The 16,206-nt window shown below is 38.1% G+C and overlaps 1 protein-coding gene across 1 annotated transcript; it reads right to left on the bottom strand.

The window, feature by feature from the left end:
* Positions 1–844: 844 nt before the first annotated feature.
* LOC107801780 (CBS domain-containing protein CBSCBSPB1) lies at positions 845–7,750 on the bottom strand. The gene is made up of 14 exons (XM_016625167.2): positions 7,130–7,750; positions 5,783–5,951; positions 5,511–5,643; positions 5,264–5,434; positions 5,016–5,094; positions 4,800–4,913; positions 4,632–4,698; positions 4,366–4,471; positions 4,216–4,274; positions 2,550–2,656; positions 2,327–2,460; positions 1,772–1,857; positions 1,581–1,670; positions 845–1,407 (listed from the first exon to the last, which is right to left on the bottom strand). Exons 1-14 carry the CDS (start codon positions 7,291–7,293, stop codon positions 1,225–1,227), a joined length of 1,662 nt encoding a protein of 553 aa, XP_016480653.1. The 5' UTR covers positions 7,294–7,750; the 3' UTR covers positions 845–1,224.
* Between the last annotated feature and the right edge of the window lie 8,456 nt (positions 7,751–16,206).

Raw genomic sequence — 16,206 nt, 5'->3', positions numbered from 1 at the left:
TTATTTTTCATATTGTTGGCGCATGACATCACGAAACGACAACAAACAATATAATCTATCTAAATATTGTATGTATCCAAACGATACAGTATAATACAATACTACATGGTAAATTTTGAAACTATAAATAACAACCATACCAATCTAGCTGTAAATTTTGTGAAGTTCTTCTTTTTCTTTCCAAAAAGTTCAAATTATATGGTCATTAGTCAAAGAAGGAAGCAAACCGACGAAAAATTATGACAAAGGAAATCACTAATCTCCAATCTCACTTGCTATTCTCACGTGAAATCATGCACCGACAAATCTTGAGTTATTCTCTTTCTTCTTTTCTTTTCCTTACTTTTCCTGGGCTGGTTTTATTGTAGCCACGTTCTAGTTGGACCCTCTTTATCTTATTTTCTCCCGTTGTGCCCCTTTATCACCCCCTTCTACCATTAAAAGATTTGATTGTGCCATTTCTAAAATTAGGTGTCTCAAAAAATCGTACTCCTATGAAGTTATTTTAAGATGGTATTCCAATTTGATTAAAGAAAAGGAAGTCGGACGAGCAACTGCACAATATAAAAGGTTGAGAATTAACTTCTGGTTATACTGTTTAAACCATAATTTAGAGACTGCCAACGAATTGCTATGTGATGTAAACTTTAATTCAAAGGCCAAAACTTGAAGGTATTGAACTAGTAAACTTTTACCGTTCTATTCCGTTGGGTTTCACCAAACCCTTTCTCATCCCAAAGACCACTGACGTTGTACCCGAAAAAAAGGAATTAAATAAAAACTAAACTAACCACCACAATTAATCAAAATCAAAAGGAAACAAAAGTTTGGACACCGCAATTCAACCAATCTGTTTTTTTCCCCTTTTCACTGACATGAACAATAAATGTAAGTTTGTCATTACAAGCACAAACAAATTTGTTTCGCAAAATATCTGTGCATAAATATCAATGCAGATATGATCACCTGAATTCTGTTACACTCCGGGAACTAAAATTTGCTTAGGTCAGAGAGCTAATTACAAAGGGTGTAGGGGACACAATTCTCAGCACTATAAACCAGTGACACCTGCAAATTCAGCTTCCAGGCAAAATATAAAATGGACTCCAAAATTTAGAGCTACCGATCCAAATCCTATAGCACAATACAAATCAAACTGACCCATTAATATTTCCAATCTGCTGCTCCTGGTGCAGAGTATATCAAGTGGCAACTTCGATGTGATCATTCACTGGATCTCCTTAAGAAAGCAAATAAACCTAAACTCGCAGCTAATGCAGCACCAGCTGCTACAGCGGTATAGGCTGAAGCCCATGCAGTTTCTGGATGAGCATAATCCAAACTTTCGGACTGCGAACCTCTCCTCCGGCCAGGCGTTCCTGAATAGTCTAAATGCAATCTTAATCCCTGTACAGGTCCATTTCTATTATCAGTCCTTAATTTGTAACATGAAAGACAAAGCAGCATCTAATAATTAAAAATCTAAGTCAGTATTCCTTCCCTGTTATTACGTCTCTTATCATCCAAACCAACAGAATAGAGCTGGTTTTGAACCAAGGACCAGAAAAGGCCAATCATACCTTCCAACCTGACAACCTTGCATGTTCAACTGCTGTTATAAGATCACTATCTGATGCTAGAATAACCTTGTCATGATCTTCATCTTCATACTGCAAGAGAGCGATTAAACATGAACATAAAAGTCAACTAGTTAATACAGCACAAGAGAGGACAAAGAGATGTGTACAAGGAAAAATTCATGCATCCTTACCAGAATCTGCGGAAGGTTGTTCCGGTCAATGTCGTCGCCCATTCTCTGAATGATTGAAGTTATGAGATCTGTCATGCTCCGTATATCTGAATTATAAAAACATTAGGACCATATGGGAGTCAAATTATTAACTGTTAGCTTTGACGGAGAATAAGGATTTCACTGAGATGAAGACAAACTCTGTACTGCTAAATGCCCAATGCATGACGGAGATTTTCAAGAGTGCCAACACATATGATAAGTAAGCCATCCTTATTAGTTCATCAAATCCCCATAACACACCCTCACTATATAGATACTGACTTGTATAAGGATCACTCGTGGAGAACCAAAGAAGAAAAAGAGTAACATGGAGAAATCACATGTGAAATGCTAATGCAAAGTTGAAAGGAATCGAGAGCTTCAAGGAGAGTATTATATCAGAAGGAAAGTCTCCAGATGTCAAAAAGAAGAATAAGGTTCAAAATTTAGTTTGTATGTGGCAGTAATAAACAGCAGAAGCTTAGTTTATTCTTCTTCTTTTTTTCCTTTAACAAGGGCTCATCAATAGCATACCACAGTTGAATCTGTGCATCCTTCCCTTTCGATCTTGAATCTTGAAAGCAAAAGTATTTGGCAGGCTTGCCGGAGGATAGGGAATTGATCTTCCTGTTTCTGCACCTTCAGAAGCTAATTTTTGTGAACCCTCGCTGAAATACATAGACAAATGTGAAAGATAAGTAAAAAGTAAAAGAAAATACTACAATTTAACAGAAAATATGGAAAACGAGGCTGGAACCTCGGTGTCTCTTCATCATCATCCGGAGTCAACGCCATAGCTGAATCCCAAAATTTTTGCATCATAGTGTTTGCAGCTTCATTATTCGCTCCAGCAGCATTTCCCACCTGGTTAGTGAGGCACGGTTAAGGAATAATTCTGTACAAACTTGGGGAACAAGAAAGCTTGTCCTGTTATACACAGCCGAGATTGTAAAGATGTACAATGAAAAAAATTCAGTACCCTCCAAGACCGTTTGCCTTATTTAACAATAATGGCGTTCTCTAAAACTACTTTGAATTTTGATATTTTTATATTTGAAGAGGGTTGTTGGAAACAAAAATCAAAAAGAAAAAGAAAACAGAAATAATCATATTATGCATTTAGTCAGTTAGGGAAACAACAAAGATTTTCTTATAAATCAGAAATGTAATTAAAAATTCTAACCGTTAGTGCTTCAAACTTTAATCAAATATGATTTGTTCTGCCAATAGAGTGAAAAATTCTAAGGACTGGAAGTCTAGACACATCAAAGGAAACAGTACATTGAAGGAAGGTTTGAAACTTCACCAATATGAAAAGCTGAATCTTAAAACTAGCACCAAGTCAGGAAAGGTCATAATGACGTTCAAGATTTATCGTAACATCCTCTATCTGATTTCACTTGCGAATGCTGACAAAAATTTATTTCCAAAATCTAGAGCTGCCTTTCGCATATGGAAACATAGTTGACCCTTCTGTTAAATGCATAAACTAACAGTCTTAGCAAAGAGGCCCCAAGATTCCAACTTGAAAGATCCCCTAAAAGAACTTATAAATTTCAAATGCAAATGGATACACAGAAAGCTCATCATCATGGTGAAGCGGAAGCCAAGGAAGCTCATGGACTTCAACGAGGATAGCTATAATCAAAACAGCACTAAAAAGGTGATTTGACAAGCGAATTTACCTAAAAGTTTTCAATTACTTATGATGAGCTTCTTAGAAAATGCATATAGGAGATCATAAAAGGTTTGCAAGGAAGAGTCTGAAACAAAGTAATTGCTCATTAAAGTTCATAGTTGGGCTTTAAGGCTAGTTTTGTCACGATAAGCGCCAGAAATGATGTTCAAAGTATTGCTCCAATTCTTAGTTGAGCCGCTTAAGGCTAGTTTTGCCTTGACGAGTATCCCAAACTTAGAAAGCATACTTTAAAATATTATGTTTCTTTGTCTAAAGCAATGTCATCTAAAATCAATCTATATTAAAGTTTGAACTTTTTTATTTTTCAATAAGTTGCGTGATGATAGAGGGTGCCGTTTGCCCCACACTTCAGAAAAAGTAAAAAAGTATGGATGAATTAAAAAAAGTGCTCATCAAGAACTGAAGAATTATGTGTTCTTATTTACACTCTTTCCGCAACTGACAGCTGACATGGATGAATTACTGAAATAATGGCTTGTCCATGATATGTCAACAGCATCTGGTACTTCATAAACTGGTCAAAGGAGCTCGGAGCACTACTTTCCTCTTAGGGATGACAATTTCTTATTTTCTTTGATCAGGACTCTTACATGCAAATATTACTAGGAAGTCATTAATTTCAGAAGCTTGTCAACTTACAGAAAAAGCATACATATGCATAACAACTAGTGAGTTCTGATATGTCAATCTGTTCAAATTAAACATCTGTGTGCATGCTTCATACCGTGGCTACAGCTGCATGAGTGATATGAAGAACATCAAGGACAGCAACTACCGTTCCCTCTGCACCACATTAGAATTAAAAAAGTTTTAAGGAAATCTGGATAAGAAAATAGCAGATTCCAAAACTGCATTTCGGAAGATCAAATCTAACCTTTATCAACCACAGGAAGGTGTAAAAATTTGCCATCATGCATTGTATGTAAAGCATCAACAATAGGTGTATCTGTTGTAGCACATTCTGGACTAGGGGTCATTACCTGAGCATTAATGTGTAAGAAAACAAAAGTTCACAGAAATAATATAGCTTTTTCTCCTTAAATTCAGATATAGGAAAGAAAGTGAAAAAAATTTAAGATCTCATTTACTTGCAGAACTATACAAGAAAGAGACAGCTAACTTAAGGAGATAGAGATTTACCCTCTCAACGAGAATGGACTCAGGGGAAAGATCTTGAGCTACGACTCGCATCAACATGTCTTTTGACCTGCAGCGACAATAAGGCAGATTTTTTCATTAGATGATTAGTGTTCATTACACTATAGCTCATAACTAATTGCTGACATGTCGAAAGGAGAGAAACCTTACGTTAAAATTCCTCGTGGTTTGTTGTCAACCATTACTATAGCAGAGCTTGTTCGAGATTCAAGCATCTTTTTTGCTGCCGCTAAAACAGTATCACTTGGTTCAACTATAACAACCCTGGAAACACCACAAGTAATAGCAATTACACAAAATTTATTTTACAGATTACAAGCTATGCATCACAGATTAAATAATATAAAAAGTAAGGATATTACCTACTTTGAATTCTCAGAGATGATGGTTGACAGTGAAGGCCTGAACATCCGCTCCTGAAGTGTTTCAATAAATGTATTAGAACCTGAGACAAACAAGAAAAAGAAAAAAAAAAGGTTAATAAATGACACCTGCAATGGAAGATCAAATAATGTATTCAACCACAGGGAACTTGGAAAATCAACCCCAAGTACTCCTACAAGCCACAAGCTATATCAATGAAATATAGAAACAATGCAAAATTCTCTACCAACCAGAAACAGATGAGCCCCAGTGCTTTTCAACTCCCTCAACAGCAGCTGCAATGGCCTTTCCTTTCTCAGCTGCCCTTTCAAGTCGAGCAATAGCATCATAAAGACATTTTGCTATATCAAGCAAAGCAATGACCTCTCCATTTTCCACAACTGGCAAATGCCTAAATTTTCCTGTGGCCAGGCATGACAGTGAGATGTTGACCATGCATGAAAGAATGAACCATTTGCTGTATCCAAATATTCTAACCTAGCACCATTTTCTGCAAGGCTTCTACAGCTAGTGTGTCAGAAAGCACAAAAACTGGATTTTTTGTCATAACCTTTGAAACTGGTGTTTCCTGAGTATTAACTTCACGAGCAATAACCCTTGTTGCTATGTCCTTCATTTTTCCCAAACAAATACACGAAAAGGACACAAAGAGAAGTTAGTCAAAGATACTCTTTTGGAGTCAAAGGAAAAATCTCGTAACTTGATTTTATTTGGTCGGATTATGATAGTTATGCAAGATTTAATTAAACCTTATCTGTCAGGATACCACATAGTAATGCATTTGAGTCAGTTAGCAATAAAGCATCAACTCTGCGAGCAGCCATCCTGCGGCAAGCTTCATAAATACTTGTAGTATCAGGTACTGTTAGGGCTTTCGACAGTCGCAGTCTCTTCACTGTCCGCTCTCCGGTCAATCCCCTGAAAAAAAAATGTGTTGGGGAACCAAATATTATTACTAGAAAGAAATGATACATAAATGATCACTTTGACTACCCCTAACCTGAAATCATAATTTTAACATTCGGTACATTCACTAGCAAAAACATTTCCAGCTATGACTGTCACTTAATACATTTTTCACGTTGTGGTCAACAAGTTAAGGATGAAGAAGTGGGTGACTTTTAATGGCTAAGCAAAGGCAGAGATAAGTTGCATACAAGACAAACTCAACCAGCCCAAACGAAGAACAGACTAAAGCCAATAAACTGAATTGGCAAGAACCTTAAGCAAACTTGTACAGCCTAATGAACCACGTAACACACACTCGCTTTTAATATTGAACGTGGATATGTAGCAGAGAAGGTACATTCATTAACACAGCTTTTCCATGTATTTTTAAGGATAGTTATGGACTCCCTACGCCCAGTTTGATATGGATCCATTGGTATAGAGGAAATCCAGGTAAACGGGCTGTCACAACCATCTATATGCAACTGCAATTCACTCTATTCCAGCTCTTAATCCAGTTTGCTTTGACTTAGTATAATATAAGATAGCGACCTATATTTGGATTTCGATTCCAAAAGCTTAATTTCCAGAATGCTAGTGCATTAGGCATGCATTATTCCATCTCACATTTAGCTTTGGTCCTTGTCCCCCAGAACACAGCTCTAGTGCCAAATTTCCAATACTTAGAATAAGTGAAAAACTAAGCAACGAGAGTATCTAGTACAGCAAAACCAACATCCTATCTCACGCTTAATTGTTTTGAGTCAATGACAGGATTAATTGGAGCATATTGCACCAAGAGCCCCCCAAAAAATCTCGATCATTTCTTTTTCTATTTTTTATGATGGTGTCTCCGGGCCAACCTGCACGCCGAATACTTGCTAACTCCCACCAGCACAGGTACCGGGTAATTCTGTCCACCAAGGGACAAGGCTTACGTAGATGAGATTCATGAGAAGACCTAGTGTTTTTTCACATACATACTCATTCCAGGATATTGAGCCTCAATGACATTTTACATAATTGAACCTAAGTTAAATTATACGTAATGAAAGAGAACGAATAAAGATATTGCTATTCATGTCTACAAAAACCATTGCAAGAGAGCTTTATTTAACAAAGGATGATGATGATGAATTAAAACGCACATGGAACGAGACGACGACATGGACTTTCGAGGAGCGGAATCAGGTTGTCCTCCTCCTCCACCATTAATATCACCCGCTGTTTTCTTCTTCAAGTTAGATGTCGTGCTCGTCAACGACATCGAGCTCCTCCTCGACGACGGTCCTCCTCCTTGACTCGTTGTCATCTCTACTCCCAATTCCAATCAAAATTATCCACAGCAATTTTCAAATTGAACCTAAGAAAATCACGTAACTACTTAATACACAAAATTGTATCAACAAACGATCAAGCAGTAGCAGTGGCTAGATAATTTTGGAGATAAATGAATTGAGTAAATGATGAAGATGCCTTTTCTCCGGGAAAATTCTTGAGATGAATTTTCCAGGAAACGGCACGGAAGAGAGAGAAGGAACGGTTAGAAATGGGAGAAGGAAAGAGAGGAATGGCAATTGCAATTGAATATTTTGGGAGGAAGCCGGTTTCTTAGACCAATAATATTATTCCACGTCAACGAATGTCCGCCTCCGGAATATGATCCCAATTTCACTGGAGACGTGCGGCGTTGAATTTTGGACACTGAAATTTTTTCTGTTTTTTGTGGATTTTACTGCTTTCCTTTTTGTCTCTTTTATTTCTTTCCTTTTTCTTTTGTTTTTTACTCTTTTTGTCCTTGTAACTCTTACGTTGAAAATTTCTGTCTTCCGAGTTTGGCACAAAGTAAGGTCAAGCGTGCTGTGCCGCCGTCCCCTTAACAATAGTACCTAACCACATAATTTTCCGTGACAACTTTTACTCCATTATTTTATTTTGATTCAAAATAAGTGTTTATTTATATAATCAAGAAAAATTCAATCTATTTTTTCAAAATTACCCTTATGTACGTATCCCTAAAAAGTTTTCTTACTCCTCACATTAAATAGTTAATTAAGGGTAGTTTAGTCATACTAGGTATTTTTGTATAGAATTTAGTATTATGCCAAAAGCAAATTGGTCACTTATTATGGACCGAATGAAGTACCATTTTAGCATAATAATTGTTTCATTAAATAAGATGGATGTCACTTGCTAGCTATAGGAATGTGTAAGTTACTCCTACTGGCTACCACATTATAACAACGTATATAGCATCGTGGAGGGTGATGGAACGAATAAATTTTTCGCCCTTAACCAAAAAACTCGAATTCAAGCTTTAAAATAGGAAAACTTCTCGTAAAGAACGTGTCTTTTTTTTTTTACGTCTATAAGTTTCGAATATTCAACTTATAAAATCAAATCTAAAATCACGACCTTCAGGATCCAAATGGTTAATTACTATTTTTTTTTTGGAAAACAATGGTAATTACTACGGAGTAGCATAATAAGAAATCCGGGGGGATTATCTTAAAATAAATAGAAATGTGTTCAACACAAAAAGAAATGGACAACGATCAACGTGTTGACCTTTGCATAATGCTTTTTTAAAATAAATATATTAAGCCTGTCTTATACAAACGCACCAATGTTTCCCGATGACCTAGTGACGCAGAACTATTCTTCCTTGCCTTTACACATTTACAAGGGGCAGCATTTTCCTTATTTTTGCAATCTTTGGACAAAGTGCCGTTGTTCCTGTTTTAAACGCGAATCTTCACCCCTTAATCTACAAATAAAATAAGATAACTTTGGTCATCGTTTTTATATTCTGAAAATTCAAGCATTATTAACCCAAATAATGTTTACAGTTAATGAAGGTCACAACTCACAAAGGAGTGAAAAGAGGGACTAAATGGCTGAGTGGCGCAAATTAAATTGTAGGATTAACGCAATCACGTAAGTTTAATTGGTTGTCCAATACATAGTACAGTGAAATAATTAATCACGTAAGCCTAACTGAGTAGTAGTAGTAGTTTTTCTCTTTCTTTCCTAAGCTGAGTTGTACTTCATTAAAATAGAAATGGTAATACACAGATTATGGATATGTTTGATACGAAGGAAAATGCTTTCCATGAAAAATGTTTTCGTAAAAAATATTTTTATGGAAAATGAGTGATTTTATCACTTATTTCCCCTTGTTTGGTTGGTGAGTGTTGACCTAGACAGCCATGACAGAAGAATAAAAAAAAGTCGGTGAAGAAGAAGTAAAAGCTTCATTCTCTGTATTAGAAATAAACTGTTCTAACTAATTATGAGTAGCTACTGTACATATATAACTAACTCCTATTTATACTACTAACTAATTAACCCACCCTTTTTATCTACTAACTTCATCTAATTACAAAGTATTAAATTAACCACTAGACTCTACAACTGTTTCTTCTACACACCCCCTCAAGCTGAGGGATGAAAACACACTCTTCATTCCAGCTTGCAGAGTAAGTAATCATGTTGTGGACTGCATAGACTCTTGGTGAAGATATCTGCCAGTTGCTTTCTTGTACCAATATGCTGAGTTTGAATCATTCCTTCTTGAATCTTTTCCCTTACACAATGACAGTCTATGTCTATGTGTTTGGTTCTTTCGTGAAAAATAGGATGAGCTGCAATTTGAATTGCAGCTTTGCTATCACAGTGAAGTTGAACTAGAAGCTCAACTGATACTCCTAACTCCTCAAATAATCCAACCAACCACTTTATCTCTGCAACAGTAGTGGTCATGCTTCTGAACTCAGCTTCGGCTGAGCTTCTTGAAACTGTTCCTTGCTTCTTTGATTTCCAGGAGATTAAGGCATCGACAAACTTCACAACATAACCTGTAACTGACTTTCTTGTCTCTACACAAGCTCCCCAATTTGAATCACAGAAGGCAACCAGCTTTTGACTGCTAGTTGATGGTAGAAATAGCCCAAGACTAGGATTGCTTTTAATGTACCTGCTAACTCTCATAGCAACATTTAGATGTGACTGCTTGGGAGCATGTATGAACTGACTCAAAACCTGCACCACAAATGCTATGTCAGGTCTAGTCATGGTCAAATACAACAGTCTTCCCACTAATCTTTGATAGCCACTTTTGTCTTCAAGCAACCTGTCATCAGACAAGTCCTCCTTGTTGAACACCTTATCAAACTCTATGGAGGTAAGCTTGTAATTGAATTCCAGTGGAGTATGTGCTGGTTTTCCTTCTAATAGACCAGTCTCAGATAGCACCTCAAGTGCATATTTCCTCTGACACATATGGGTGCCTTTTTCTGATCTTGAAAACTCTATGCCAAGGAAATACTTCAGTTCCCCTACACTACAAAAAACTGAAACTAGCTACGAACGCCGTCGCTAATTTGTCGCTAAAACGCTCGTAGCTAGTAGAATTTCTTGATAATCCGTTGCTAATTCGTCACTAAATGAAATTAGCAACGGATTTTTCTGTTTAGCTACAGAATTTTTCCGTCGCTAAAACCTGATTTTTTTAGTAGTGCTAAGTCTTTCATCTTAAACCTGTTCTGCAAGTCCTTTCTAGCATTCTCAATCAAGTTTAGATTATTGCCAGTCACAAGAAAATCATCAACATAGACAAGTACAATCACCAAATCTGCTCCCTTCTTGTGTGTAAACAAAGAATAGTCATAGTGTGACTGTACAAATCCTAGATCTGTTAATGCTTCTGTCAACTTTAAGTTCCATTATCTAGGAGCTTGTTTAAGTCCATACAAGGACTTATTTTACTAGCACACCTTCTAATACTCCCCCTGGCTTGAAAAGCCATAATCTGCATATAAACTTCTTCACATAGATCTCCCTATAAAAATGCATTATAAACATCCATTTGAAACACAGACTAATGAGAAGCAACATCAAGAGCCACTATAGACCTTACTGTGACCATCTTAGCTACAGAGGAGAATGTTTCAGGGTAGTCCAACCCTCCTTGCTGGTTGTAGCCTTTGGTAACCGGCCTTGCTTTATATCTTTCCACTTCTCCTGTGGACTTGTATTTGACCTTGAACACCCACTTGCAGCCTATGAGAACTTTGTTTGGAGGAAGGTCTACAATTGTCCAAGTATTATTTCTCTCAAGAGCTGACATTTCAGACTTTATAGCATCCACCCATAATGGATCAATACTGGCTTCAGCATAGGTCTTGGGTTTTACAATTGCTGAATAAGCATCTAAAGAGGACCTGTAAGCAGGAGTGAGATGGCCATATATCACATAGTTGTACAGTGGATATGGGCAAGAGGATTTCTGTTGAACAATATAATCTCCCATCCATACAGGAGGCCTTGATTCCCTCGAGGATCTTCTAAGTTTTACTGGCTGAGGAGAAGAATCACTGGCAGGAGATGATGGAATAGGCTGAGAAACATCATCAGAAGTGAAGTTCGAAGGAAAAGGAAATGGAGCAGACACATCAGAAGACTCAGGAGTATCAGGTTCAACCAGTTGCACCACATGGAATATAGGAGAAAGACCAATGTTTATGTGCTTGAAGGGAAAGATATCTTCTTGAAAGACAGTGTTTCTGCTTACAAAGAACTCCTTAGAGGTTAGTTCATAGAGGTAATATACTTTCTGAGTTGTGGAATATCCAAGGTGGACTGTTGGAATTGCTCTTGGACTAAATTAGCTTCCTTTCCACTGTTTTGGACAAAGCATTTACACCCAAAAGTTCTTAGATGTGTCAGTTAGGGCTTCCTTCCATTCAGTAGTTCATATGGAGTTTTGCTCAAAATGACCTGATCATGCACCTGTTCACCAAGTAGCACGCATTATTAACAGCTTCATCCCAGAAATATTTGTGATCCCAGTGTCGATTATCATTGTCCTTGCCATGTCTTCAAGAGTTCTATTCATCCTCTCTACAATACCATTTTGTTGAGGTGTTCTTGGAGCTAAAACATTGTGAGTGATGCCATTTTCAGTGCAGAACTCATCGAATTTGACATTGTCAAACTCCGTCCCATGATCATACCTAATGCAGGCTACTTTATTACCCATATTCACTTGGATCTTCTTGACAAATGCAACAGCACTACAACAGACTCTGCTTTAGTAGGCATTAGGAAGAACCATGTATATCTAGAGAAATCATCTACTAGAGTCAAAAAATATCTCTTACCATCATGTATAGGAACCTTATAAGGACCTCATACATCAGCATACACAAGATCAAAAGGCTTAGCAGAACAAGTAGTACTTGTAAGCATGTGATTTTTGCTTCGCGGAAATTACTCCAAAAGAAAAAAAGAAAATATATGCATAAGTGTTTCTTGTTATTGGTTGATTTTTACTAAGTGTTAATTTGTGGGTGTATAAATTTATTTTAATTATTCAAGAGTTTTGTTTAAATTAAAATGGAAAGGGAAGGAGGACACTCGGTATTGGGCCAGGAAATTAAACAAGAATAGGCCCAAAACGAGTTGGCCCGATGAGCAAAATGGCCCGTCTCTTTAAAGGGGTCCAAACGGCATCGTTCTATCCCGTCTAAGCTGGGCCGTTGATCTCAAACGGATCAACGGCCAGGATCACACCCCAGATCCGTTAGCATGACCCGGTCCATCCCCATACCCGGTCTTAACCCACCATCACCCCCCGAACGACGTCGTCCCTCTTCAATGATTAGATCCTGGCCCTTGATCTCACATGATCCGACGGCCAGGATCTAAACCTCAAAATCATATATAAAGCCCAACTTGGTTACCCCGCCCCTATCCAAAACACCCCCCGGCTTCATCGTCTCCCTGACCAACCCTAACACCCAAACCCTAGCCGCCACCCCACCCCTTCGCCTGAAAGCCGGCGGCAACGGTGCCGTTGGCCATGAGTCTAACACCCCTGAACCACCATGACCCCCCTCTCCAAATCCACACTCAGCTTACCTCGAATCTTCCCCGAACGTCTCGAATCTTCATTCGAAGATCCGAGACCAAACCTAGATCTACACCAAACCACCCCATATTCACCCTAGTCACTCCCCTAACGTCCCTCAGGCCTTAATCAGCTTTGGTTCCGGTCAGATGCAAGCAGAACTTGTCGAATCCCAAACCTGAGTTCAAGAACCCTAAAAAACCAAACCTGTTTCGTTTGAGGTAAGTGTCCGATGTAATCGTCTTTTCTTTCCTCTTGTTTAGGTTTATGCATATGTTTGTGGATTTGTTCTAGATTATTTTTGATTATTTTCTGTCCATCTTCAAAGACCCTTTTGTTTGGTCGATTTCTTTTCTCAAATGTTAGTTGAGTGTTATAAGATGTTTAGTCGCCTCGATTGATGTTGTCGACCAGTTAAGTTTCATAAACTCCATGTTAAATGCCCCGAGTTTGGAAATAAATTGGTGCTTTGTTTAATCTGTGATGTTTGTCGATTAATTGTTACGTATATTAGTTTGTATAGTCGACCTGAGTAACGTCGTCAAATAATTAAGTGTTGTAAAGTTCCATTGTTGTCCGAAAAAGGCCTGAAACACTCAGTTTGTTTCTGTTTTAAGTTTAGTTGATTAGCGACTAATTAGTATACGTTATAACTCGCAAAGTCGACTCGACACATGTTTGACGTTAGTTTCGCAGTATTGAATAACAAACGACCTAACTCTTACTGGCTGATTTTGTTGATTGTTTGTGTGGGACTGATTATAGGTTGGTTTGTTAGCTGTAGCTGTGGGGGGGTTCGAACTAGTTCTCAAAGGGTCATAACTGACAGATTCAATAGAATGAAAGGATGGGGCAAAGCAGCAATGATCCAGGGTTTGTTGGGTAATCTTGGTTGGGAAAAGACTGATTAAATATTCAGGATTAATGGGCTATCAATTGTTTAATCAGAAATGCTATTAATCTAGTATTAGTAGGGACAAAACATAAGAGTATGGGAGTTTAATACTTAACTAAACCCATGACTCTTGAATAGAGAAATAGGCCAGGCGTGGGGAACTAAATAACTGGCATCAAGAAGATGCCTAGGCATGGGGAATGAAGGGGATGGGCAGACCATAGGCTGGAAATTCTAGGCAGACCTGAGGGGGTTCTCTTTTAGGTTATAAATAGAGCTATTTTTAGCTAAGAAGGCTGGACATTTTTTAGTCTTCAGAGAGGTTTTAAGTTGGAAAAACTAAAAGAAAGAAAGAAAAAGAAAAATTTCAGAATATCGTAACCAAACATTGTCTGAAAACTACATAAGAGTTCAAGTTGGTCAAGCTGTCTTTGCCAATTGCTGTTAGTTATCTGCCGAGCTGTTTGTGATTGTTGAACTGCTGGTGTTGTTACATTGAATACTCTGTTTTTCTGCTGGATTCATTGTTCTGTTTCTGGGATTGTTTGTTTGTTGCTCGACCACTTGTGAGCTTCATCATTGTTGGCTGGTTGTTGTTGCTGTGTTGTTGCTGTGTATCTGCTGTTACTGTGTTTGTTGCATACTACTCAGCTGATCATTCTCCTTCTTCTTTTGCTTTGCTATTACCAGGTACACGATTAATACACTGTCAATGTAACTTGAAAGTTGAGCATGGATACAAAAGAGAAGAGTTGAAGATGTTTATTTCATACATAGACTGTTATATGGAACATCATTATAATGCATAATAGTTTACATTTTTGTTTGGATACTGGCATTAGACCTCATACTTAGCAAAATGACAATTGTAGGGTAACTTGATATTTTAGTATGTGTGTAGGTTGATAGATGAAAGGTTTGACAATATACTAGGTTATAGCTCAGAAACTAGTTATGTCTGTGATTAACATGACCATGAATGCATGAAAGCTGCCAACCATTAGTTAATCTTTTTCCCCTTTGATCAACTGCCTTGTTATAACTGATAAACTACATCTTAGAACAAAGAACTAGTTCAGGGCCTCAACCTCACGAAGGTCGAGCCCAAGTCGAAACGGGCTAAGCAGGCTTTCACCGGAAATCACTGGCTCAGGCCTGGCGAATCCCGCATAAGCTGGGTTTGGGCCCATGAGGTCCGATTGCTCGCCCATGGGTGTGGTCCTGTTTCTAATTTTTGTTTGAAAAAGCATTCGGAATCCTGCTGTAAATAACTGTAAACATGTAATTAACTAGGGCTATTTCTGCTTCCAACTGGTAGAGACAAATGCGACAAGAAACATAGCTGCTATAGGATACCCTTTAAAATAAAAAGATGAGATGAGCCTCAACAAATAAAGAACGCACAAGCTGCGGGGCCCTCGTTAAATGTATATGTCGAAGCATTCAGTTTCCGGGGCGGACCGTTTAGCAAATTCCACGGCCCTACCAAAAATAACAATACGCTAGTCGCTTTAGGCGCGTATCTTAATAATCTTATCTTCTTAAACTCGGGTGCGCATTTCATGTGACCCAAATCCAAATCCTAAAACATTGAACAAAAATATATTCCGGACCACGGGCGCATTTCATGTGACGCGAGCTAAAGACATGTTTTAAGCAATGTTCATGTTTCTTTTAAAATAATAATAATAAAGCGGTAAAAAGTTAAAATTGGCACATCGGTTCATAATTGTATTAAAATAAGATAAATAAGCCGAATATAACAGTTGAGCGACCGTGCTAGAACCACGGAACTCGGGAATGCCTAACACCTTCTCCCGGGTTAACAGAATTCCTTATCCGGATTTCTGGTATGCAGACTGTAATATGGAGTCATTCTTTTCCTCGATTCGGGATTAAAATTGGTGACTTGGGACACCCTAAATCTCCCAAGTGGCGACTCTGAAATAAACAAACCAATCCCGTTTCGATTGTCCTTTAATTGGAAAAAACTCCCTTGTACCCTCGCGGGTGCGTAAAAAGGAGGTGTGACAGCTCTGGCGACTCTGCTGGGGATTTACACCCAGAACCACTGGTTCAGGGTTAGAAATTCGAGCTTAGATAAATTGTTATATTTGGTTTTACCTGATTTTTACATGTTGAGCCTAATGTGCTAAATGCTGCTTTTACCGCTTTGATATTACGTGAACTGTATATAAATTGTGCCGAAACCCCTATCTTTTCTGAGTCTTCTAAATCATGAAGAAGGGAGTACTTCGTACGACTTCTTTTCTGTATAGTGTCAAATCCCAATTTAGAACGAGGTTCGGACAAGTTGCTAAGCCGGTGAAGCTTCTGTATTCCCGGTACGCTGCCCCCCTCGGCTCGAGCTGTCCGCTCGGGTAAGCCAGGTCTAGAACAAACACCCAGGTTCTGAACCT

Source organism: Nicotiana tabacum, chromosome 6 (genome assembly GCF_000715075.1).
Source record: "Nicotiana tabacum cultivar K326 chromosome 6, ASM71507v2, whole genome shotgun sequence".
Classification (NCBI taxonomy): domain Eukaryota; kingdom Viridiplantae; phylum Streptophyta; class Magnoliopsida; order Solanales; family Solanaceae; genus Nicotiana; species Nicotiana tabacum.
This window is presented reverse-complemented; position numbering and strand designations above follow the sequence as displayed.